This window comes from Gorilla gorilla, chromosome 9 (genome assembly GCF_029281585.2).
Source record: "Gorilla gorilla gorilla isolate KB3781 chromosome 9, NHGRI_mGorGor1-v2.1_pri, whole genome shotgun sequence".
Lineage (NCBI taxonomy): Eukaryota > Metazoa > Chordata > Mammalia > Primates > Hominidae > Gorilla > Gorilla gorilla.
Genome location: NC_073233.2, coordinates 73,984,317 through 74,011,665, shown reverse-complemented (window position 1 = coordinate 74,011,665; position 27,349 = coordinate 73,984,317). Strand labels below are relative to the sequence as shown.

General features: G+C 44.2%; 1 protein-coding gene across 1 annotated transcript in view; it reads right to left on the bottom strand.

Annotated features, from left to right (window-relative positions):
• Positions 1 to 26,022, bottom strand: part of PACS1 (phosphofurin acidic cluster sorting protein 1) — a 178,288-nt gene extending 152,266 nt beyond the window's left edge. The window contains exon 1 of the mRNA XM_031015801.3: positions 25,454 to 26,022. Coding sequence (XP_030871661.1) covers positions 25,454 to 25,806 — 353 coding nt within the window. The 5' untranslated portion in view covers positions 25,807 to 26,022. The remainder of the gene's footprint in view (positions 1 to 25,453) is intronic.
• Positions 26,023 to 27,349: the final 1,327 nt, after the last annotated feature.

The window sequence follows — 27,349 nt, the reverse complement described above, 5'->3', positions numbered from 1 at the left end:
TGCAGTGAGCCATGATTGCATCACTGTACTCCAGCCTTGGTGACACAGCGAAACACCCTACATCAAAAAAAAAAAAAGAAAGAAAGAAAAAGATAGAAAGAAAAAGATAAAAAGAATACCAGGCATGGTGGCTCACTTGAGGGCAGGAGTTCAAGACCAGCCTGGGCAACTGGCAAAACCCCGTCTCTACTAAAAATAAAAAAATTAGCTGAGCATGGTAGTGCATGCCTGTAATCCCAGTTGCTTAGAAGGCTGAGGCAGAAGAATTCCTTCAACCTGGGAGGTGGAGGTTGCAGTGAACCGAGATCACGCCATTGCATTTCAGCCTGGGCAACAGAGTGAGACTCTATCTCAAAAATTTAAAAAAAAAAAAGAAGAAATTACAAACTTATTGGGAAAATGTGGGTGCTGATGAAAAAGCCAAACAGTTTTCGACAGCTGGAATTCACCAGATAATACCTAAAGATTGTTTTCTAAATAAGTCTGTAAAACTACGTGACTCTCTAAAATATATGTATAACTTTGATTAAAAATAAAAGCAATAACGAGGCCGGGCGTGGTGGCTCACGCCTGTAATCCCAGCACTTTGGGAGGCCAAGGCGGGTGGATCACTTGAGGTCAGGAGTTCGAGACCATCCTGGCCAACATGGTGAAACTCCGTCTCTACTAAAAATACAAAAATTAGCCAGGCATGGTAGCATGTGCCTGTAACCCCTGCTATTCAGGAGGCTGAGGCAGGAGAATCACCTGAATCCAGGAGATTGAGGTCGTAGTGAGCGGAGATCACATCACTGCACTCCAGACTGGGCAACAGAGTAAGTCTCCATCTCAAAACAACAACAATTCTCTTTGAAGCAATTGTGAATGGGAGGTCACTCATGATTTGGCTCTCTGTTTGTCTGTTATTGGTGTATAAGAATGCTTGTGATTTTTGTACATTGATTTTGTATCCTGAGATTTTGCTGAAGTTGCTTATCAGCTTAAGGAGATTTTGGGCTGAGACAATGGGGTTTTCTAGATATACAATCATGTCATCTGCAAACAGGGACAATTTGACTTCCTCTTTTCCTAATTGAATACCCTTTATTTCCTTCTCCGGCCTAATTGCCCTGGCCAGAACTTCCAACACTATGTTGAATAGGAGTGGTGAGAGAGGGCATCCCTGTCTTATGCCAGTTTTCAAAGGGAATGCTTCCAGTTTTTGCCCATTCAGTATGATATTGGCTGTGGGTTTGTCATAGATAGCTCTTATTATTTTGAGATACGTCCCATCAATACCTAATTTATTGAGAGTTTTTAGCATGAAGCGTTGTTGAATTTTGTTAAAGGCCTTTTCTGCATCTATTGAGATAATCATGTGGTTTTTGTCTTTGGTTCTGTTTATATGCTGGATTACATCGATTGATTTGTGTATATTGAACCAGCCTTGCATCCCAGGGATGAAGCCCACTTGATCATGGTGGATTAGCTTTTGGATGTGCTGCTGGATTCAGTTTGCCAGTATTTTATTGAGGATTTTTGCATCGATGTTCATCAAGGATATTGGTCTAAAATTCTCTTTTTTGGTTGTGCCTCTGCCCGGCTTTGGTATCAGGATGATGCTGGCCTCATAAAATGAGTTAGGGAGGATTCCCTCTTTTTCTGTTGATTGGAATAGTTTCAGAAGGAATGCTACCAGTTCCTCCTTGTACCTCTGGTAGAATTCGGCTGTGAATCCATCTGGTCCTGGACTCTTTTTGGTTGGTAAGCTATTGATTATTGCCACAATTTCAGAGCCTGTTATTGGTCTATTCAGAGATTCAACTTCTTCCTGGTTTAGTCTTGGGAGGGTGTATGTGTCGAGGAATTTATCCATTTCTTCTAGATTTTCTAGTTTATTTGCGTAGAGGTGTTTGTAGTATTCTCTGATGGTAGTTTGTATTTCTGTGGGATCGGTGGTGATATCCCCTTTATCATTTTTTATTGGGTCTATTTGATTCTTCTCTCTTTTTTTCTTTATTAGTCTTGCTAGCGGTCTATCAATTTTGTTGATCCTTTCAAAAAACCAGCTCCTGGATTCATTAATTTTTTGAAGGGTTTTTTGTGTCTCTATTTCCTTCAGTTCCACTCTGATTTTAGTTATTTCTTGCCTTCTGCTAGCTTTTGAATGTTTGCTCCTGCTTTTCTAGTTCTTTTAATTGTGATGTTAGGGTGTCAATTTTGGATCTTTCCTGCTTTCTCTTGTGGGCATTTAGTGCTATAAATTTCCCTCTACACACTGCTTTGAATGTGTCCCAGAGATTCTGGTATGTTGTGTCTTTGTTCTCTTTGATTTCAAAGAACATCTTTACTTCTGCCTTCATTTCCTTATGTACCCAGTAGTCATTCAGGAGCAGGTTGCTCAGTTTCCATGTAGTTGAGTGGTTTTGAGTGAGTTTCTTAATCCTGAGTTCTAGTTTGATTGCACTGTGGTCCGAGAGACAGTTTGTTATAATGTCTGATCTTTTACATTTGCTGAGGAGAGCTTTACTTCCAACTATGTGGTCAATTTTGGAATACGTGTGGTGTGGTGCTGAAAAAAATGTATATTCTGTTGATTTGGGGTGGAGAGTTCTGTAGATGTCTATTAGGTCTGCTTGGTGCAGAGCTGAGTTCAATTCCTGGGTATCCTTGTTAACTTTCTGTCTTGTTGATCTGTCTAATGTTGACAGCGGGGTGTTAAAGTCTCCCATTATTATTGTGTGGGAGTCTAAGTCTCTTTGTAGGTCACTCAGGACTTGCTTTATGAATCTGGGTGCTCCTGTATTGGGTGCATATATATTTAGGATAGTTAGCTCTTCTTGTTGAATTGATCCCTTTACCATTATGTAATGGCCTTCTTTGTCTCTTTTGATCTTTGTTGGTTTAAAGTCTGTTTTATCAGAGACTAGGATTGCAACCCCTGCCTTTTTTTGTTTTCCATTTGCTTGGTAGATCTTCCTCCATCCTTTTATTTTGAGCCTATGTGTGTCTCTGCACGTGAGATGGGTTTCCTGAATACAGCACACTGATGGGTCTTGACTCTTTATACCTAGGAATCCAACTTACAAGGGATGTGAAGGACCTCTTCAAGGAGAACTACAAACCACTGCTCAATGAAATAAAAGAGGATACAAACAAATGGAAGAACATTCCATGCTCACGGGTAGGAAGAATCAATATCGTGAAAATGGCGATATTGCCCAAGGTAATTTATAGATTCAATGCCATCCCCATCAAGCTACCATTGACTTTCTTCACAGAATTGGAAAAAACTACTTTAAAGTTCATATGGAACCAAAAAAGAGCCCGCATCGCCAAGTCGATCCTAAGCCAAAAGAACAAAGCTGGAGGCATCACGCTACCTGACTTCAAACTATACTACAAGGCTACAGTAACCGAAACAGCATGGTACCAAACAGAGATATAGATCAATGGAACAGAACAGAGCCCTCAGAAATAACGCCGCATATCTACAACTATCTGATCTTTGACAAACCTGAGAAAAACAAGCAATGGGGAAAGGATTCCCTATTTAATAAATGGTGCTGGGAAAACTGGCTAGCCATATGGAGAAAGCTGAAACTGGATCCCTTCCTTACACCTTATACAAAAATTAATTCAAGATGGATTAAAGACTTAAACGTTAGACCGAAAACCATAAAAACCTTAGAAGAAAACCTAGGCATTACCATTCGGGACATAGGCATGGGCAAGGACTTCATGTCTAAAACACCAAAAGCAATGGCAACAAAAGCCAAAATTGACAAATGGGATCTAATTAAACTCAAGAGCTTCTGCACAGCAAAAGAAACTACCATCAGAGTGAACAGGCAACCTACAAAATGGGAGAAAATTTTCGCAACCTACTTATCTGACAAACGGCTAATATGCAGAATCTACAGTGAACTCAAACAAATTTACAAGAAAAAAACCAACAACCCCATCAAAAAGTGGGCGAAGGACATGAACAGACACTTCTCAAAAGAAGACATTTATGCAGCCAAAAAACACATGAAAAAATGCTCATCATCACTGGCCATCAGAGAAATGCAAATCAAAACCACAATGAGATACCATCTCACACCAGTTAGAATGGCAATCATTAAAAAGTCAAGAAACAACAGGTGCTGGAGAGGATGTGGAGAAATAGGAACACTTTTACACTGTTGGTGGGACTGTAAACTAGTTCAACCACTGTGGAAGTCAATGTGGCGATTCCTCAGGGATCTAGAACTAGAAATACCATTTGACCCAGCCATCCCATTACTGGGTATATACCCAAAGGACTATAAATCATGCTGCTATAAAGACATATGCACACGTATGTTTATTGCAGCACTATTCACAATAGCAAAGACTTGGAACCAACCCAAATGTCCAACAATGATAGACTAGATTAAGAAAATGTGGCACATATACACCATGGAATACTATGCAGCCATAAAAAATGATGAGTTCATGTCCTTTGTAGGGACATGGATGAAATTGGAAATCATCATTCTCAGTAAACTATCGCAACAACAAAAAACCAAACACCGCATATTCTCACTCATAGGTGGGAACTGAACAATGAGAACACATGGACACAGGAAGGGGAACATCACACTCTGGGGACTGTTGTGGGGTGGGAGGAGGGGGGAGGGATAGCTTTAGGAGATATACCTAATGCTAAATGATGAGTTAATGGGTGCAGCACACCAGCATGGCACATGTATACATATGTAACTAACCTGCACATTGTGCACATGTACCTTAAAATTTAAAGTATAATAATAATAAAAGAAAAAAAAAGAAAAAGAAAAACAACAACAACAACAATGAGAAAAAAAACTACTGGGGAATTTGGACTACCAAAAAATAAAACCAGGCTGGGCGTGGTGGCTCATGCCTGTAATCCTAGCACTTTGGGAGGCCGAGGTGGGTGGATTGCTTGAGCTCAGGAGTTCAAGACCAGACTGGACAACTTCGTGAAACCTCGTCTCTACTAAAAATACAAAAATTAGCTTGGTGTGGTGGCACACACCTGTAATCCTAGAGACTCGGGAGGATGAGGCCTGAGAATCACTTTAACTTGGGAGGCGGAGGTTGCAGTGATCTGAGATCCACTACTGCACTCCAGCCTGGGCTGGAGTGAGAGTCTGTCTCAAAAAAATAAATAAATAAAACAAACCAGGGAGGAAAGTAATCAAATGCTGAAACTTCAAATGAAACAAAAACACAATTAAAAGGAGCATTTGTCTTTTCTAAGAATCTGTATGCTAAATGTAATGCTAATTAAAGAGACTAAGATTTACTGGGGTGGAGAAATCATATTGAAATTCAATATTTTATTAGTATTAGGCATATTCCATATTAAAATTGTAAAAACTGTATCCCTTCTTCTTCACAACTTACATTCCAAGTTCTCATTATCTTTTTATCCACTAACAGGCCAAGGATTTCTCAATCCATTGGCTGGAAAGTCAGGGTCATCGTGAATTTATATGAAAGAAAATCTAATTATAATATTAGATTTCCTATATTCATCTGATACCTTTCACTGAGGAACATAAAACTCTTTAGTGATTCTATCTTTCTCCTCAGAGCATTTCTAAGCAGTAAGACAATGAAGGGTCTGGAAAGTGAGTGGTTTGCCTACTTTCATTCACAAAATCGGAATTAAGACATAGGAATCCCCACAGATCAGTGCTCTTGTTGCCTTCCTACATACACACACTTTTAGAAAACAGGTGCCACTTTTAGGCAGGGCACGGTGGCTGATGCCTGTAATCCCAGCACTTTGGGAGGCTGAAGCAGGAGGATCACTTGAGTCCAGGAGTTCACCAGCCTGGGCAACAGTGGGACCTTGTCTCTACAAAAAATAAACAAAATTAGCTGGGTGTGGCAGCACGGGCCTGTAATCCCAGCTACTTCCGAGGCTGAGATGGGAGGATTGCTTGGGCCTGGGAGGTTCAGGCTGCAGTGAGCTGAGATCATGCCACTGCGCTCCAGCATGGGCAACAGAGCAGGACCCTATCTGAAAAAAAAAAAAAAAGAAAGGAAAGAAGAGAAGAGAAAGAAAAGAAGAAAAGAAAAGCCAAGCCAAGCCAAGCCAAGTCAAGCCAAGCCACTTTCTGTAAGTTATGGCTAAAGTGTCCATGTTCAAAGAACCCCAAACTGGATGGATCCAAACTATTTAGGAGGTTTCCTCTTGGTAATTATGCCCACAGTCCCAGCAAAGAAGAGTTAACAAATACGTGAATTTATACCAATGGCGTTTCTTTTTTTTTTTTTTTTTTGAGACGGAGTCTCGCTCTGTCTTCCAGGCTGGAGGGCAGTGGCGCGATCTTGGCTCACTGCAAGCTCAGCCTCCCGGGTTCACGCCATTCTCCTGCCTCAGCCTCTCGAGTAGCTGGGACTACAGGTGCCCGCCACCACATCTGGCTAATTTTTTGTATTTTTAGTAGAGACGGGGTTTCACCGTGTTAGCCAGGATGGTCTCAATCTCCTGACCTTGTGATCTGCCCACCTTGGCATCCTAAAGTGCTGGGATTACAGATGTGAGCCACCGCGCCCAGCCACCAATGGCATTTCTATAGTGCTCTGAGATACAAAGCATTTATAAGTTGTCTCATCTGTTCTTCCCAAGAACTCTGAGTAGTCAGCTAGATAGTTATATTTACTTATTTCTATTTCGAGGAGAAGATTGAGCCGCAAAAGGTCACAGACCCCAAATCACAGAGTTTCTAATTGCTAAAAGAAGGATTTAATTCTTCTGGTTCCAAGTCCAGCGTTCAATCCACTCTACCAGGAAGCTTGTAAACAGAGGTCTGTAAAGATTAACCGTTTGCTAATTTTTATAAAGTCTAGGCTGTATTAATAAATGGCAACACTTGAAACTGTTGACTTATTTTAGGTCTCTTCCTGCAAAAAAATCACACGCACTTGGGGACATTCAAGCATGCTTACATTTATGGACTATAATAACTGTCATAATAAGAGCAAAATGTCTTTAACAATAGAGTCTCAAAAGAATGATGGTGGTGGTAATGTCTCTGGGGTTGTCACAATGATTGAGAATTCACTGACATTCAGTGGTGGGAAAAATAAGAATGCCAAACATCCTACGACCCACAGTTGTGGGAACCTTCGAGTCCTGCACAATTAAGAAATGACTAGCTTCCCACATGATTTTCAACATTCATGTAAGTGAAAATATTCTGCCCAGGGACAGAATGAGGTTTTATAGGGCCTACAGCTTAAAAAAGAGTCCTCTATAAGAAAAAACATACAAAATTACAATTACAAAATTAGCTTTAGGGTTTAAAAATATCAAATATATAGGAATACATCTAAAGAAAGGTGCAGAATACTTCTATGCTAAAATATGCAAAACCATGACCTAAATAAATAAAGGTACATATGTCTATGAATTAAAAGATTCAATTTTAAAGATTTCAATTATCTGCAAATCAGTCCATAGAGATCAATGCAATCCTGAATAAAATTTCTCCCCCAAGAGAAGTTTTTAAGGAAACTGAAAAGCTGATTCTAAAATTCCTAAGGAAATGCAAAAGGCAAAGACTACCTTAAGGCAATTATGAAGAAGCACAAAGCGGGAAGACGCACTATGTAACAGGCCTATTATAAAGATACAGTCACTGAGACAGGGCGGCATTGATGCAAGGATGGACAGACTGACCAATGGTACAGAACAGAAAGCCTAAAATTAGAACTGCATGTAAAATATCATGGGACTTATGATCAAGGTGATAATGCAGTGCAGTGGGAAAAGGATGACCTTGTAAATAAATGGTACAGGGTTGAGTATCCATATCAGGGGAAATGTGTCTTAATCCATACCTCACATCACATACAAATATCAATTTCGGATGGACTGGAACTCTAAATGTTGAAGGCAAACAATAAAACTTTTAGAAGAAAACAGTAGAGGACATCTTCATGATCTTAGAGTAGGCAAAGATTTCTTAAATAGAAAATAAAAGGTACTAAACAAAGGAAAAAATTGATAAATTGAATTATAAGATTAAGAATTTCTGTTCATCGAAAGACACCACTAAAAGAGTAAAAAGGTTGCTTGATATCATGTCATAAAAATAAATAAATAAATAAATAAATATAAAGAGTAAAAAAGGAATACACAGAGTATGAGAAGATATTTTTGAGAAAAACAACTCCTAAAGGTAAATAAGAAACAGAGAGACAACCAAAATAGATAAATGTGCAATCAACCTGAACAGACAGTTCATAAAAGAGGATACGCACACGGCCAACAAATACATGAAAAGGTGCTCAACATCATCGGGGAAATGCAAATTAAAGCCATAGGAGAAATCATTTTACTCCAGCCCGATTCTTTGCCTTGAAAAAGGCAAAACAAAAAACAAAAAACAATTGTTGTTGGAGATGTGCAGCAACAGGAACTTTCATATATTGCTCAGCTGAATATACTGTCCATATACCCCACAGCCCAGAAATCTGACTCCCGGGTATATACTGCAGAGAAATGAGTGCTTTGGTCTACCAACAGACATGTACAAGAATGCCCACAGTAGCACTATTCAGCATAGCCCAAACTGGAAATCTCCCATATAGCCATCAACAGCGGACTGTACACAAACTACGATATACTCACACCATGGAATACAGTACTACATAGCAACAAGATTACATTCACTACAACTCCATGCAACAAGGTGGATGCATCACATAAACATAACGTTGAGCAACAGAAGTTAGATACAAGTGTTCTTGGCTGGGCTCATGCCTGCAATCCCAGCACTGTGGGAGGCCAAGGCAGGTGGATCACCTAAGGTCAGGCATTCAAGACCAGCCTGGCCAACATAGTGAAACCCTTCCTCTACTAAAAATACAAAAAATTAGCGGGGCATGGTGGCACATGCCTGTAATCCCAGCTACAGGGGAATGCTGAGGCAGGAGAATCACTTGAACCTGGGAGGCGCAGGTTGCAGTGAGCCGAGATCGTGCCATTGCACTCCAGCCTGGGCGACAGAGCAAGAATCCGTCTCAAAAAACAAACAAACAAAAAAAAAAAAACAAGTGTTCTTTTGTACTTCATCCACTGTGTGAAGTACAAAAGCAGGCAAAACTAATGCATGCTGCTGGAAATTAGGAAACTAGCTATTGTTGGTGGAGTGGGAGGGGTGGTATTAGAAGGGGGCATGATAATGTTCTGGGGCATTGGTAATGTTGTTCCTTGATGTGAGTGCTGCTTATATGTTCAGTTTATGAAAATTTATCAAGTTGGGCTTATGATATATGTCCTTTTCTGAGTGTACATGACATTCCAAACAAAAGGTTTTTTGTTTATTTCCATGACACAGCCTCAGAAGGCCCTGAAAACGTGCTCAAAAGGTGTTTGGGGCCGGCCCCACGCCTGTAATCCCAGCACTTTGGGAGGCAGAGGTGGGTGGATCACTTGAGGTCAGGAGTTCGAGATCAGCCTGACCAACTTGGTGAAACCCCATTTCTACAAAAAAATTAAAACACTGGCCAGGCATGGTGGTGTGTGCCTGTAATCCCAGCTACTCAGGAGGCTGAGGCACGAGAATCACTTGAGCCTGGGAGGCGGAGGTTGCCATGAGCTGAGATCACACTACTACACTCCAGCCTGGCGGACAGAATGAGACCCTGTCTCAAGGGAAAAGAAAAAAGGTGTTTTTGCTTTTGTTTTTCTAATTAGGGCCCTGGAAGTAGCCTGTGCATGTACAGGGCCCTAAAACTTAAAAGCTTCATCAGGTTCATAACAAATCGGCCTTTGGCCCTGCCAGACACATCATCTAAGTAAAAAGCAGTTTATAACTATCTCAGCCTAGACCTAAAGAGATCTTACAGGCCGGGCGCGGTGGCTCACGCCTGTAATCCCAGCACTTTGGGAGGCCGAGGCGGGTGGATCACGAGGTCAGGAGATCGAGACCATCCTGGCTAACACAGTGAAACCCCATCTCTACTAAAAATACAAAAAATTAGCCGGGCGAGGTAGCGGGTGCCTGTAGTCCCAGCTACTCGGGAGGCTGAGGCAGGAAAATGGTGTGAACCCCGGGGGGGCGGAGCCTGCAGTGAGCCGAGATCGCGCCACTGCACTCCAGCCTGGGCGACAGGGAGACTCCGTCTCAAAAAAAAAAAAAAAAAAAAGATCTTACAAAGAAATCATAAGCATTTTTTCACCACTAAATATACACTAAATTTTCCAGGAATGTAACTACTATGTAAATAAGGGAAAGATTATACTTTGTTTTGTGTAGAACTTTATGAAGATTTATTCACCATTTTAGAAAATCATATCGCCAGTGGCATTGCTACATATCTGAGTCACCAACACAATACACCTGTATTGGCCTCTATTTATAGGTGTCATATTCACACAGATAAAGCCACGTGTACCCACCAGCACCTGATGGCTCCAGTTTCCAATGTGCTGTGAGCATTTACATTTGTCTTCTGAGAATTTACACAGAAATACATATTTTATTACCATAATGTTCCTTTTATTTTTCTTTCATATTACAGTTAAGACTTTGTAGACAGGTCAGTAGATTTTATCTGGGAATTTTATTTCAGGATATTAAAGGGAGTCACAGGGTATGACAGGGTTGAGAACTAGTTACAAACCATCGGTCTATTGTTAAGAACTGTAAAGAGAATTCTAATTCCTAAACTTGGTAACTATTCTTTTATACTACTCACCTCATCAACATCACAAGTTGAATAATATACTTAACTAAAATGTAAAAGAACGAATGAAAGAAACAAATGAAAACCCAGCTGTCATTTTCAAGAGTAATTATCTAAGTATATCTATCATAAATTTGATCTAGATATAACGAGCAGAACGAGAAGGAAATAGGAGTTCAAACTGCAAACTCTGAGTCCTTTGCCTTTCTAAAACAGTAAGATCCAGTTTGGCAATCTTGAGCAAAGGGCTCCATTATTTTTCTGTTCTCTTTCAAAAATAGCTCCACCTTCAAGATTACACAAATTAGATCATTCTGCAGCAGGATTCCTCCTCACAGAGCAGCTCCTAGGAAGTGCAGACAGGCTGTCTGATACAGCAAACCAGTCTTTCAAAAAAGAAAAAACTCTTACAGTTACATTAGAAAAGAAAAAATATTTAAAAAGAAAAAAACATGATGTTTTGGACTTTTCTATTTCACTGGGTTAGTGACAAAGGCTATGGGGCTACAGTTATTAATGGCTTCTGCAATCTACCTCTTTGGAAACCATCAAATAAATAAGGATTGCAGAGGGGACACCAGACAGCAAACACAACAGCAGAGTAATTAGGGATATTGAGACTCAGCCATTCCCACAGCATCACTGTGGCCTAAAGCATAAGAAGAACTCATCCAGGTTTTTAAAACAATCAGGTGCCAACCTATGGATTATTCTATCACCCAGTACATTCCCAAGAAATTTTATTTCCAATTAATTACAAATGGTAAAAGTGGAAACAAAAAAAACTCCCTCAAGAGCTCTGTTACACAGATCTCATTCTCACAGAAAGTCGCTAAGATAAAGAGACGACAACAATTATTTTTAAAGAAAACAAACAGAAAACTGACACAAAGAAGTTAAATGAAATATTGGTGTCATCCTTGAATCCTTTTGTTCTGTCACACCTCAAATCCAATCCATAGGCAAATCCTTCAGGCTTGACAATATGCCCAGACTCCCACCACTTTCTCATCTCCACCTCCACCACCCTAGTCCAAGCCAGCATCAGCTCCCACCTAGATCATTACAGCAGCCCCCGACCAGACTCCCTGCTTCCACACACAGTGGTCAGGGGTTCTTTTAGGGTGGAAGTGACCATCATGCCTCCTCGCTGGCTCAAAAGCCCCAGTGACTTCCCATCTCACTCAAGATCAAAGCCAGAGTCCCACAATGGCCTGTGAGATCACCCATTTTACCTCTCTGACTTTATCCATTACTCTCTCTTTAATTCACCTGGCTCCAGCCAAACTGGCCTCCTGGATGCTCTGGAACCTGCCAGTACTTCTTGTTCCCTCTACTGGGGGGCCTCATCCCATAAAATGCACCCAGCTTACCTAAATGTGTGTTCCATGTGGCTGGCTCGCTTTCTGAGGTCTTTCTAGACCACCTTGTTTAAAACCGCGACCTCTTTCCTCTGCCCACTTATCCCCATCCAGCTTTATTCTTCCCGTCCAACACACCCTAATATTTGCTCACTCACTCACTACTGCCTGCTGCCCACCCTGTCCCCAGAAGGTAAGCTCTGCAAGAGCTGGAATTTCTGTGTTTTGTTCACTGCTCTCTCCTCAGTATCCAAGAAGTGACTGGTCTGTAATGTGTGCTCAATAAGTATCTTTCAACTAAATGAGGAAACAGTAGAGGTATGTGCAGGAAGAGTTACAAAGACTTATCCAAACCCACATGGTGGGGTAAAGCCAAGTGAGAAATCAAACTTTAATGTCAAAGCATTTCTGGCACATGGTTTTAAAGAGACTATAGCAATTTGCTGGCTTTTTTTTTCCTCCACATTTATTATAATTGGCAGAAATATCTAAATGACAAGCAAGAAAACAGAGCCACAGTCCTAAACAGTCATTCTTCTATAGCTGTTCTCTTAAGTGGATTTAAATACAATGAAGCCTCTCCACACTTGATACAAGGCATTCATTTATCAGTGTGGCTGCCTTAGAACCAGGCCCTTCTGGAGCCTAAGTAAATATATCACTTGGCCCAAGTCCAAAGCATACCAAACCAACCTTCTGCCAGATCTTAGATTTGGGAGACCATGACCCATTTCCAGCCCAAGCTTGCTTCCCCAGTGAGATGATACTTTTCTTTTTCTCCATGGAGGAAAAAGTCAACCAAAGGGATTAATGGCCAGTGTTTAATAATTATGGCCATTCTTTTTATACTTTTTTTAAAAGGAGAGATAGGACTATCTACAAGTAATAAAAACAAAGCAATAATGACATTACATGCGTTTAATGAACAATTCTCCCCACTAACGGCAAGGGCATAAACAATTTATTGCATATCTTGGTGGCAGAGAGGAAATACAATTAAATCCATTAATAGCCACAGGAGTTTTTATGTTCCCAGAGGACCTTGGTTTCCAGAGTTGCTTATTCATTTTCATCCACAGCAAAAGTGGTGCATGGGAGAGATGACAGAATGCTGTCAGCTACTTTCTACATATTTTAACTCTGAGGACATAATTTCATAAACAATAGACTTAAGGCGTATTACACTGCCCCATTCCATCGCCTGTGATTTAAAGTACCAAACAAAAACCTGCTTGTGAAGACAATGTAAAAGGTGGCTGATATGAGAGCTGCTGCGGTATAAATATTATACCATCATATTCATAGTTTCACTGACACTCCTCAAAGATGTGAAGGTCATGATTTCTATGAACATAGATGTTCAGACATTTTATTTTATTTTATTTTATATTTTTTGAGACAGAGTTTTGCTCTTGCTGCCCAGGCTGGAGTGCAATGGCATGATCTTGGCTCACTGCAACCTCTGCCTCTCGGGTTCAAGCGATTCTCCTGTCTCAGCCTCCCAAGTAGCTGAGATTACAGGCGATGGCCACACGCCCGGCTAATTTTTTTGTATTTTTAGTAAAGATGGAGTTTCACCATGTTGGCCAGGTAACTCCTGACCTCAGGTAATCCACCCACCTCGGCCTCCCAAAGTGCTGGGATTACAGGCGTGAGCCACAGCATCCGGACTGATGCGCAAACATTTTACAAACAAACATTTTATCTATCTTCATAACAAATGAGGTGTTTTTTTGTTTGTTTGTTTTTTAAGGTGGCCAGACATAGTGGCTCACACCTGTAATCCCAATACTTTGCGAAACTGAGGTGAGAGGATCACTTGAGGCCAGGACAACATGGCAAAACCCCATCTCTATAAATAATTTAAAAATTAGCCGGGTATGCTGATGTGGACCTGTACTTGGAAGACTGAGGTTAGAGGATCACTTGAGTCCAGGAATTCGAGGCTGCAGTGAGCTATGATTGTACCACTGCACTCCAGCCTGTGGGACAGAGTAAGACTGTCTCAAAAACAAACAAACAAAACCAAAAAACTAAAGAAAGCAGTTGTGCCCCATGTACCAGTCTACACTCTTCATTAAGCCCTGATGTTTACCATGAGAATCCATTCATCATTAAGATCCAGATTCAAGGAAATGTTAATCTGTGTTTTATACATTCTTAAAGAATAACCAGAAACAAGTAAATATAACTGTAGATTTCCAACCAAAATGGAAAAATAAAGTCCTGATGCTTATTAAAGGTGAAAATTAACATACACCCAAAGATCTACATGTTTCAGAAGAGACCACAAATGTATTATCAGGTTTCTCCTGTAAAAGTAGAATGTAGTTTTTCTATGGTTTGAGACACAAAAAGGAAAACTTAAAAAGACAAGAGAAAAAAAAAATTAACTACATTTAAACCCTCATTTTCCTAGGAGTTGCTCAGTTTTCACTGGTGACAAATGGCAAGCTGTAAACCGGTTCAGTTGCTCTTCTGCTGCCAAACCAGGGCTAAAGAAGTCAGCAGGTAAAATAGGGAAGCTGTCAAGTCAAGCTGGATCAAAACAAAGCTGTGGTTTGCAGGCGGGGCCTGTACCATCTCTTCCGTTCATATAAGCTGGCAGGATGTAGAAACAGGATCCCGACCCAGCCACTGCTTCAGAGAACCAAAATATTTTGTTTTGACTTTGTAGTCTAATAAGCTTGGGGTTTGGCAGGATCTGTGCCTCAGGTGAACCCAAGACCTTGTGATGGTCCCACCGAGGAAATCTGAATATTACCCTAATTCTAGAAAGAAAGCATGTTTGTTTTGTTTGTTTTGTTTTGGTTGAGAGGAGGGGCAGGGAAGACGGAGAAATTAGGTTGACAAGAAAAATAGCAACAGTAATAGCTAATATTAAGTGCTTTCTATGTTGCCACACACACGATTAACATGTGTTAATAACAAAATTAACCTTATTTAATTCTGATGATAATCCTGTGAGACAGGGACTTTTCTTTTCTTTTTTCTTTTTTTTTTTTTTTTGAGACAGGGTCTTGATCTGTCGCTCAGACTGGAGTGCAGTAGTGCGAACACAGCTCACTGCATTCTCGACTTCCTGAGCTCACACAATCCTCCAGCCTCAGCCTCCCAAGTAGCTGGGACCACAGACGTGTGCCACCAAGCCCAGCTAATTTTTTTTTCTATTTTTTGTACAGACGGGGTCTCCCTATGTTGCCCAGGCTGGTCTCGAACTCCTGGGCTCAAGCAATCCTTCCACCTCAGCCTCCCAAATTGCTGGGGTTATAAGTATGAGCCACTGCACTCAGCAGGGACAATTATTATGCCCATTTACAGATGAGAAAAGTTGAAGCATTACAGAGGTTAAAAACTTGTCCAGAGTCACTCAAATAGTAAAATCTGACCTGACTGGCTCCAGAACCCACACTCACAGCCACTATGCCACACAGCCTCTCACTGTCTATGATGGAAATTGAGCAGTGTTCTGTAATTCCAGCTGGCAAAGAATAAGGCATTAAATATTATTTGTCAGCTATGAGAACCAGACAGGGCTTGGGGGACCAAGTTTAAACACAGAAACGGCTCTGGTGTCTGGCAATCATGAGTCATGAGACAAATCCCAGCACCGCCCACTTTTAAACTGTGTGGTCTTAAAAAAATGCCTTCACCTCACAGGGCCTCAATTTTCCCTTCTGAGAAAAGGGATCGTAGCACCTGGCTCTGGCAGTTTTGTGGCACACAGTAAATGCTCTGGTCATCAGCTTCACTGCAGCGAGCATCAGCGCAACTGTCACCTTACCAGAGGCCCTCCCTCACCAAGACAGCCTTTCCCCCCACACTCAGTTCCCCACCACATTATTCTTTGTGACCCTACTCGCTATCTGACCATTTATCACAGATATAACAATATAATTGTTCCTCATCTGTCACCCCCACCAGAAAGCAAACCCTGGGAGAGAACGGACTTTGTCAGCCTGTCTGCTGCTGCTCCTCCAGAGCCTAGATCAGTGCTTGGCACACAGAAACACTCAGTAAATATTTGGTGAATGGATGAATTGTGCATAACAGATAGTCATTCAATAAACATTATAAAACACTATAGGAAAATCAGTGTCATTGATTTGACAAATGTAGTTATTGAGCATCTATAAAGTAACTAAATAAAAGAACAAGATTATTTCCAGTAATGGCGAGTTAGGTGTGAAGTAGCTTTATAAACTCCCAGAAGGGGTTGGGCAGGTGAGGACAGCCTTCCAAGGTAGCAGGTCAGTGAAGAGCTGAATGATACCCAGGAGCTAGTCTCAGTGATCCAAGGATCCAGGGAAAGGGTATCATAGGTAGAGGGAACAGCAAGTGCAAAAGCCCTAAGGCGAGGGTGACCCACCGCAGGAACAACAGGAGAATGCAAAGGTGAGGTCAAAGACATGGGAAGGGGCTGCATCTTTTAGCATCTCCTGAACCATGAAAAGGGGATCTTTTTTAAGTATGACGGAAAGTTACTGGATGGTGTCTCTTATCTTTACCCACTAGAATGCAGACTTCATGAGATCAAGGATTTTGCTTGCGGCACATATCAGCTGGTCTATAAGCTTTTGCTGAATGAATGAACTGGAAGATTATAGAGGGGGTGTGACAAGTTCTGATTTTCATTTTAAAATATCACTCTGAACTGCCACTAGTGGTTACTTTCTGGGAAGGACTAAGGTGGCAGAGGTTGGGAGGGATTACAATGCAATGTGTTTGAGAGGTACCATAAAACAGAAAAACAGAAGGGAAAAGCTGCTCCCTAAACCCTGAAGCCATTTGGTGTTTGTAAACAAGAGGCAGGAAAAGGTTAATGAGGAGGGATCAGTAAATGATGACTGATGCCCCAAGCCTTAGTGTGTTCTAAACTTTTTTTTTTTTACCCAGACCTTTTCCCAGCAATAAACTATTAAAAAAAAAAAAAAAAAAAAGAAAAAAACCTGCTACAAAGAATGTCTCGCCTACCAAGAGGAACAAAAGAAAACTCACAGATAGATACAGAAGTGCACAGACTCACACACAAACACACACAATGTTTCAGAAAAACAACTGAAAAGAGGCTGGGCAGTGGCTCACGCCAGTAATCTGCTGAGGCGGGCTTGAGGTCAGGAGTTCAAGACTAGCCTGGCCATCATGGTGAAAGCCTGTCTCTACTAAAAATACAAAAATTAGTCGGGCATGGTGGTATGCACCTGTAATCCCAGCTACTTGGGAGGCTGAGGTAGGAGAATCACTTGAACCCGGGAGACAGAGGTTGCAGTGAGCCGAGATCGCACCACTGCACTCCAGCCTGGGTAAGAGAGCAAGACTCTGTCTCAGAAAGAAAAAAAGAAAAAGAAAAGAAAACAGCTGAAAAGAAAAAACGCCTTCCTATATCTCAGCACAATAACCAGTCTAGCCTGGGTGCAGTGGCTTATGCCTATAATCCCAACACTATGGTAGGCTGAGGCGGGAGGATTGCTTGAGCCCAGGAGTTCGAGATCAGCCTGGGCAGCATAGTGGGACCTTGTCTCTGCAAAAAATTAAAAAGTTAGCAGGGCATGTTGGCGTGTGCCTGTGGTTCCAGCTACTTGGGAGTCTAAGGAGGGAGGATCACTTGAACCCAGGAGGTTGAGGCTGCAGAGTGAGCTGTGTTCATGCCACTGCATTCCAGTTTGGGCAACAGAGTGAGAGCCTATCTCAAAATCAAAAACAAAATAACCAGTCCAAAATCCTTCAGAGACAATTAACATGCCAGTCATACCCAAAATGTTAGCTGGGGGAAATCCTATTCATAATAAAGTTTTGAGAGGTAGTTTGGAAAACTAGTTCAGAAAGAAATCACATAACCACTAATGTGTCCAAAAGATCTGTCATTTGGAGGAGTTACACAGACTACAAAGAGGGGAACAGGTGTTACAGTAGGGAGCAAATTTAAGGCGTCACTCCATTCACATCTACCTATATTTATACCAGGTCACTAAAAAACATACACAGCAAATTACCCACAGCACAATTTCTAAGACGCATACAGTTCTAAAAAGTGTTTTTGCCAAAATACAGTGGATACCACTGTACTTACAAAACTAAAAGTACTGAAAGTGTTGAAAGAATGAAGGGAGCCCAGGTTGATCTGAGAGTGGACACAGATCATTACTCACAAGGAGAAAAGAGGAAGAACGATATTTGAGATTCAGAAAAATTGTTGAAGCTAGCACTAAACTCAAATATTCCAACCTTTGTTGTACCTTAAAAACCTTACAGTTGGCCAGGCATGGTTGCTTACAACTGTAATCCCAGCACCTTGGGAGGCTGAGGTAGGCGAATCACCTGAGGTCAGGAGTTCGAGACCAGCCTGGCCAACATGGTGAAACCCCGTCTCTACTAAAAATACAAAATTATCCATGCATGGTGGTGCATGCCTGGAATCCCAGCTACTCGGGAGGCTGAGGCAGGAGAATTGCTTGAACCTGGGAGGCGGAGGTTTCTGTGAGCCGAGACTGCGCCTTTACACTCCAGCCTAGGTGACAAGAGCAAAACTCCGTCTCAAAAAAAAAAAAAAAAAAAAAAAACTTACAATTTAAAAGGATCTGCACAAAATTAAATAAACAAACCTGCCATCAACACTATTTTATCACCTATGCCTCGCCATCTACCTCAACACAAGGAAAGTAATGACTTAGAACATTCTCTATTCAACCATTTTTGTTTGAGACAGGGTCTTACTCTGTTGCCCAGGCTAGAGTACAGGGGCTAGATCATGGCTCACTGAAGCCTCGACCTCCAGAGCTCCAGTGCTCTTCCCATCTCAGCCTCCTGAGTAGCTGGGACCACAGGCGCACACCACCACACCTGGCTAATTTTGTTTATTTTTTGTGGAGAGGGGTTGCCATGTTGTCTAGGCTGGTCTCGAACTCCTAGGCTCAAGTGACCCTTCCGCCTCAGCCTCCCAAAGTGCTGGGATGATAGGCATAAGCCACCACGCCCAGCCTTGGAATGTTTTAATAAACTATTTTCTAGAAGTTTTCTAGATGTGTTTCATTGGTTAGCTGTCTGTTCTACTGCAATTCCCAAGGTCAAGAGGCAGGGTGCAGGTCTGCCTAAGTGGCGATCCCTGAGTTGTGACCAAAGCCATTCTCTGGTTTTTAATGAGATAACGGGAAACACAGGTCCAGTTGACTGCCCTGTGAACGTCTATAAGGGGTAACACTCTAGAGCTGGTGCATATCTTGGTCTCTAAAACCTTTGGAAGCTGGTTATTCCTCTATCTAGGTCCACAAAGAAGACCCTGTCAGTGCTTGCCGACCTAAGAGACTGCCCACCTTGCTTGATGGCCCTCTGAAAGAAGTTCTAAGTCCAACTCCAAACTCTGACTTTCCTCAAGAGCCCTCAATATCACCCCAAGCCCTATGCTGGAAGAAGACCAACGCTGGCAAATCATTCCCACAGCTACGCTAGATTCCCACGGAATTTCTGGAATGTGACAACATGGGTGCAAGTCAGGCCAACACCAAATTTCAGAGGACCCACCATGTAGATGCATGCTGGCATCTACATCAACACCTTCAAGTCCAGGCCAGTCCAGGTGCAGTGGCTCACATCTGTAATCCCAGCACTTTGGGAGGCCAAGGCCGCCGGATCACTTGAGGTCAGAAGTTCGAAACCAGCCTGGCCAACATGGGGAAACCCCGTCTCTACTAAAAATACAAAAATGTGCTGGGCATGGTGGCGTGCGCCTATAGTCCCAGCTACCTGGGAGGCTGAGGCTCAAGAATCCTGGGAGGCAGAGGTTGCAGTGAGCCGAGATTGCACCATTGCACTCCAGCCTGGGCGACAGAACAAGACCCTGTCTCGAAAAAAAAAAAAAAAAGTCCAAGTCCAAACTGGACAAGCCTCCTGAACTGAGGTAGTGAAAAGACGCAGCTCTAACATTTTCTGAGGCGTACCCGCCCTCATTCCAGCACCTACAACAACAGTGACAACTTACTGGCTTAGCTAAGAAATTGGAAAACTAGTTTAGGAAGAAATCACATAACCGCTAAGGTGTCCAAAAGATCTGTAAATCAATACATGTAAAATGGACTCTGTGAAAGTCATTATCTTTCTAACTCATGTAATCTGAGCTTCCACAGGGACGATGGATACTATTACCCTGATAGAGATGATATTCTATTACAACACTCACAATGTGAAATTCAAATCTCCTAAGGTACAAACATGCTTTTAAGACTTTTAATGTGGCTGAGCGCAGTGGCTCACGTCTGTAATCCCAGCACTTTGGAAGGCCAAGGCAGGTGGATCACGAGGTCAGGAGATCGAGAGCATCCTGGCTAACATGGTAAAACCCTGTCTCTACTAAAAATATAAAAAATTAGCTGGGCGTGGTGGCGGGCACCTGCAGTCCTAGCTACTTGGGAGGCTGAGGCAGGAGAATGGCGTGAACCCAGGAGGCAGAGCTTACAGTGAGCCAGATCGCGCCACTGCATTCCAGCCGGGTGACAGAGCGAGACTCCGTCTCAAAAAAAAAAAAAAAAAAAAAGACTTTTAATGCTAGGGTAGTAATAGAAATTTCATCAGGTCTTTCTTATTTGATCAATTACATTTACTTTATACCTATAATTTAAGAAATGCTTTCTCCCATGCTTCTATAGATCCAATTTTATATATATTTCATCCACATCTAAGAATGGATGGTAAGTAAAAGTATTCCCATAAAGATGAAAAAACTAAGGCATGGGCCAGGCACAGTGGTTCACACCTGTATCCCAGTACTTTGAGAGACTGAGGTGGGAGGATCACTTGAGCCCAGGAGTTCGAGACCAGCCTGGGCAACACAGCAAGACCCCATCTCTACAAAAAAATCTTAAAATCAGCCTGGCATGGTGGCAAGTGCCTATGGTCTCAGCGACTCAGGAGGCTGAGGTGAGAGGAATGCTTGAGCCCAGGAGGTCTAGGTTGCAATGAGCCGTGATTGTGCCACTGCACTCCAACCTGAGTAACAAAGCAAGACTGTGTCTCAAAAAAACAAAACAAAGGCTGGGCACGGTGGCTCACGCCTGTAATCCCAGCACTTTGGAAGGCCAAGGCGGGCGGATCACAAGCTCAGGAGATCGAGACCATCCTGGCTAACACAGTGAAACCCCATCTGTACAAAAAAATACAAAAAATTAGCCAAGCGTGGTGACAGGCGCCTGTAGTCCCAGCTACTCGGGAGGCTGAGGCAGGAGAATGGAGCGAACCTGGGAGGCGGAGCTTGCAGTGAGCTGAGATTGCACCACTGCACTCCAGCCTGGGCGACAGAGCGAGACTCTGTCTCAAAAAAAAAAAACAAAACACCAAAAAATAAATTAATAAAATTAAACTAATGCATGGAAGAGTTTGTCCTAGTATATAGTAAGAAGATAGAGTAGTATATCTTGGCTCGTATAGTGCTTCTGTGGTTAGAGGGGCAACTGCCCCCAAGCGTTTTCATGAAAGTAACACTTCTGCTGCAGACCAGTCATGCCAACTCAGCTGTGGCCACCTTCTGTGGATCCAACGCTTTTGTCCATTAAGGCTTGACCTCAGCACCCACTTAAAAAAAAATGTGGCCTAAGGAGAAAAGTGACTGATAACTGCCAAACTCCTACCCTAAGTTCACATACGCATAAGGGTATGCAAATGGACTTTGGACATGGTTTGCGAGTGATACAGCAGAGCACATTTCATCTCTTAATAATCACTTTTATGCCACTGAGGGAATTTTGAATGCTTGTAAAATTTAGTAATTTTTCTGCCTCTCCTACTTACAGCAACACAAAAAGAAAAGAACATCAGGGAAACCTCACCATACAAAGGCAGAAGGGAAGGGATCAACAATGAGGCTCTAAAACCCTTCCTTTAACATCAAGCAGCATGCCACCTGGTCCCCATAACCCTGCACCACGGTCCATGCCATACTGGACCATAGTAGAGGAAGTACTACTTAGCATGAAGGGAAAACAATGCTAACTTCTAAAGCTTGAATTTCATAAAAGATAAAGGAACTATAGCAAAACTACCTTTTTGTAACAGAATCTTAAAAGCCAACTGTATTTCACAGTGATTACCTCTGGGAAGTGAGAAGAGGGATGGACTGGGGGCTTTTTCCTTTGTGCTTTCCATCTTTCCATACTGCTCAAATTTCTAATCATGGACCTATATTAATCATTTTGTCTTTAAAAAAAAAATGCTGGTAAAAGGCTGGGCACAGTGGCTCACACCTGTAATCTCAGCACTTTGGGAGTCCGACGTAGGAGGATAGCTTGAAGCAAGGAGTTCAAGACCAGCCTGGGCAACATAGTGAGACCCTGTTTAAAAAAAAAAAAAAAAAAAAAGCCAGGTGCGATGGCACATGCCTATAGTCCCAGCTACTTGGGAGGCTGAGGCTGGAGGATTGCTGAGCCCAGGAGTTGGAGGCTGCAGTGAGCTATGACTGTGCCACTGCACTGTAGCCTGGATGACAGAGCAAGACTCCATCTAAAGAAAAAAAACAAACAATGCTGGTGAAAAATGTGATCAACAGAACAATTTCACTCTTTTAAAACCAGCTGTGAGTAAGCTATTCACCTATATAAAGTTTTTCAAAAGTACTATGTATTCTGGGGGAATTTAACAGATGTTAAATAAGAGCAGACACCTACCTGAAGAACAACTACACTGCTCTTTATTTAAATATCTAATACAGGAAATGGTATTTTTTTCAAAAGAAAATTATATTTTGAGAGGCATCAAGAAAAGCAGCAGGACCTTCCTAACACTGTAGTGTTCGAGCCCCTCCTCTCTGCCCTAAGAGACCAAATCCCACAACATTCTTATGCACACCTAACCTTAGATCCACAATCATGTTTACATTTCTAAACGGCATGTATCTCATATATTTGTGTCCCGTTTGAGTTACATGAGACAAGAATGTTAATCCCTCTACAGAGTGCTGCATGTTGCCAATATATTCTAAACAATATGAACAAGGACACCCAGGAGACCTCAAATTAACCAGATGACTCTAATAATTGGAAAGACCAATGGCAGGTCATTTTCTCCCACAGGGTGTTATTCCGGCCTGCAAAATGCTCAAAGAGCACATGTGTTCCACAAGGAGTGAGGAGGTACAAGGGTGATGGATGGAAAACAAGGTCGGAGCAGGACAATGGACAAGCTCAAGGACTTGAGTAAACGTGACATAACTGCACACTCCTGGAATGTAAAAATAAGTCCACCTAAGCCTCTCACAGCAAGTTAGCATAATAATTATACATTTGATCAGGATGCCTGGCTGTTTCTTAGGCTAATAATTTATTACGTGGACTTTGCAGTGACCAAAAGACCTAGGGGCAGACCAAACATCAACAGCAGTCAATGATTTCATTCACGCCCCTCTGCTGCAGCTCCTTGCCAGTCGGCTCGCGCCTTTTCAACCTAACAAGATGGAGAAGGCAGCTGCCCAAACGTCACCAAACACAGGCATGGAAGTGAAGGAGGAATGGGAAAGGCTGGACCCACGTAGGAAGGAACACAGTGTTTCTATGTGTGAAAGAGGTGGGTTAGGATACTTCGGCGATAGATGGGCCTGTATAGAAAGAGAGAGGCCTGCTTAGGATCAAGAGAGGAACACCATCACATACTCAACTCTCGCTTGAGCTTGGTGTTGTGCTATGGATCTGGCCACAGCAAACTAAATTAATGTGGCTCCTGATTTCCCTAGGGAAAGGACAGAGAAAAAAAAAACAATGTGTAAATCTGTTAAGTGATGTGGAAACACAGAGTGGAAGCAGCCTGTGGAAACAATCTACTTTTGCCTAGTGAAGTCCCAGATCTATACCCTGCGAGTGGCAATCCCACCCCTCCATATGAATACAACCTAAAGAAACTTCTGCACAAGAGCACTAGGAGTCCTGGGGGGAAATGTGTGCATTACTGTGGGTGTTAAACAGGAAACAACCTACATATTCAAGAGAATTACGGTATATTCATTCACACAACAGAATACTACCCATCATGAAAATATTTAAACTATGGCTACCATACCACACGGATGATTCTCACAAACCTAATGCTGATTTAAAAAAAAATAACCAATCAAGTCACAGAACACATACAGGATGACACCATGTACACAAACTTCAAGAACATTCAGAACTATAAAATATATAGAGATGCATTATGTAGTAAAACTAATTTTTTTCTAACAAGGGAAATGATAAACACAATTCAAAATAGTGTTTACCTTTGTAGAAGGAAGAGGGGAGATAGTCAGGAAGGGGCACCCTAAGAGCTTCAACAGAAGTGATAATGCTCTGTTCCTTAAGCTGAGCGAAACAGAAAGATGTACTCTCATCATTCCTATCTAGGATATATATATAAAACAATATTATCCAGAATAAAGGTGGGGAAAGGAAGACAGTTGAGGGGGGAGCCCAGCAATCCTCTCTAACTCTGACTTACACATCCATCTGCCTAACCAACAGTGAGGAGAGAGCCCAAGACTTCAAGGCAACAGAATCAACTCAGCTACAAGGTGACAAAAAAGAACACCTCCAGGCACTTCTCTGGGCTCTCTGGGTGAAACCAGCTCCGCACACCGTCTTATTCAAGTGGCAAACTGTAAGACACAGCACACTGTCCCCAGAGTTGGAGACAGACTGCCTTGCCAATACAGAAACAGAAAATATTCCCAAACTCAGGCCTATTTTGCCAATGGAAGGAAAGTCCCCAGATGGTTCCAACAGACAGAGAGGAATGGATTGAATTTAAGAACAAGGCAGTAATTTCATAGAGCCCTGCAGAGCTGGGAGATTCTGGGACCAGTTTTAGTGGGGGAGGGGAGGTAAAAATACACTTGAGGACACATTAAATAGGGCCCCAAAACTAAGAGCCTAGCGCTTGGGACAGAACGTGTGTAATATGAAGTTCAAATGAACATGTGTGCCGAAGGCTAATGAGAAGCCCCTAGGGTGATTATATGAGCTTTACCTGCAAGAGGTGACAATCGAGTTTGGCACATGCTGAGTCTATTGGGAAATAATATCAAGAGATCTATACCACATCCATGTATGTACAGCTCCCGGCGCCGGCGAGGCAGGAGAGTGACTTACTCGGGGAAACTGACTGCCAGGAAGGCCGGATTCGGTCAGCCCAACCGGAGAAAGCCCGGGGCCGAGGCCAGAAGGTCCCTCGGGGAGGACAGAAGGGTGGTCCCGGCCCCAGACAGAAGGTGGGGCTGCCAGGAGAGGGCGGGTCCCCGTGGCAGGAGGCCTGGCTGGAGCCAGGCCGGGCCGCGGGACAGTCGGGGAGATGGAGGGAGGGGACCCCTTGGGCGCTGGGGCGGGGAGGGCTGGGCCCCGGCGGCCACCCCGCTCCCCCGGCGCCCCGCCGCACCCTCCCGCGCTCACCTAGGCACGCAGCTGGACGAGCTCCGGTCCACCTCCCAGGTGGCGTACAGGTTCATCTGCACCGGGGCGGGGGTGCGGCCTGGCCCCGGGCCACCGGGAGGCGCGGAGCCCGAGGCCACCGCCACGGCCATGGAGGTGGAGGTAGACGAGGACGAGGAGGAGGCAGCCGCCGCCGAGGTGGACGAGGACGACGAGGTGGCCTGGGCCAGCTTGGGGGGCGTCGGCTGCTGCGGCGGCTGCTGCTGCTGCTGCGGCGGCGGCTGCTGAGGGGACTGGGCGACCCCGGATCCCCGCTGGCCGCTGCCGCCCCCGGCGCCTCCGGGACCACCGCCCGCCCCTCCGCGTTCCGCCATGGCCCGGCTAGGCAGGGGTTACGGAGGCCGAGGCGACGCCGATCTGGCTCCCAGGCTTCCCCCGCGGCGGCAGCGGCGGGGGCTCGGCAGCCTCCTCACCCCGCCTGCCGGAGCGCGAGCAGCCAGCGAGCTGCACGCACGCGCGGGGCCTCTGGGCGCGCGGGCCTCGCGCTCGACCGCCGCTGCCTGTTGCGGCTCGCGAGGCCGACACGGGTGGGCGTGTCCGGGAGGGGGCGGGGAGCCCGGCCCGCGCGGCCCCACCCAGCGCGGAGGGGCCGGGCCGGGCGCGCTCGCGCCCTGCGTGCAGCGGCGCGCGCCCCTCGCTCCCGCGGAGTAGAAGGGGTGGTCTGTGGCCACCGCGGGCCCACGGGTCCTGCCCTCAAGTCCGCTGCCAGTCTGCCCCCGCTCCTCCCCTCCCCGCCCACGGCCGGCCGCGGCCCCGCCAGCGGAAACCCGGCTTTTCCGGGACTCGGTCCCTGCAGGGAGGGGGCCGCCGCGGGAGCGCGCCTCGGCCCCTCGGGTCTTCGGAGCCAGTGCGGAACCCGCCGCCAGCGGTGGGGGTCTGCCCGGGGAAGCCGGCTCTCCGCCTGCCGACCTAGCCCTGCCCTGCGGCCCCGGCAAAGAGAGGTCGGCGGAGACGCGGGGCCCGCTGCCACCGCGGGTGCCTGTGATCCGGGAAGTTCCCGCCCCGAGGGCAAGCGGGGGCTCAGGGACCTGGAGTCCAGAAGGTTCTTCGCATAAGTGAATTCTCAAGCTACCCCGGGGCCCATCTGGAGCCAACCTTCCTCTTCTTTCCCTACCCCCCAAATGCCTCTTTAGAGTGCCAGTGCTTTATTGCTTACCAAATTTCTAAAATTCCATTCCTCCTAAGGCCTAGCTAGCTCAGCTGCCACGTCCTATCTGGATCATGCCCCCCCCAACCCCGAGACCATCTTGAACCCTCCGGCAAGTGAGCGCCTCCACTGGTGCACTTAAACACCAACAGTAGTACAACAGCAGCGCATGACTACCCTCCCCACAGGCTGGCAAATGCCCATGGGAGCCAGTGATCCAGCCTGCTCTAGTCTGTCAGAAAGGCTGCTCAGGACCAGATTACAACCTGGAGAAAGTAAGTCCCCCCATCCCACATACAAATCCCAAACCCCAGCGACTAGTGTTGCTTGAACCCAAGGGTTCATATGGACTCAAGACAATTTAGCTTTTGAGCTATGTTGTCGCACAGGTAAGGACTTGAACTTCTGGTCACAAGGTCAGTTGGGAAGGCCTGCCCTGGCCTACTTCCCAAGCCCACTGTTACTTCCTCCGCCGCGCTAGGGCGCTAATCTGGCTATTTTTACTCCCCAAGGACAAAGTAGTAAGGTCAAACCAGACCTAGAGGTACTTCCCCCAAGCCTTCCTACAAAGCAGGGCAGTGGTGAAACAGATTTCAGCCCGGGGTTGGCGTCACCACCAGTCAAATGCGCCGTCTAATCCCAGTTTATGTTCGTGGTTACTGGGGCAGCCCAGTGATTGTAGAAAGAGACTATTTTAGTCCTTTTGCAAG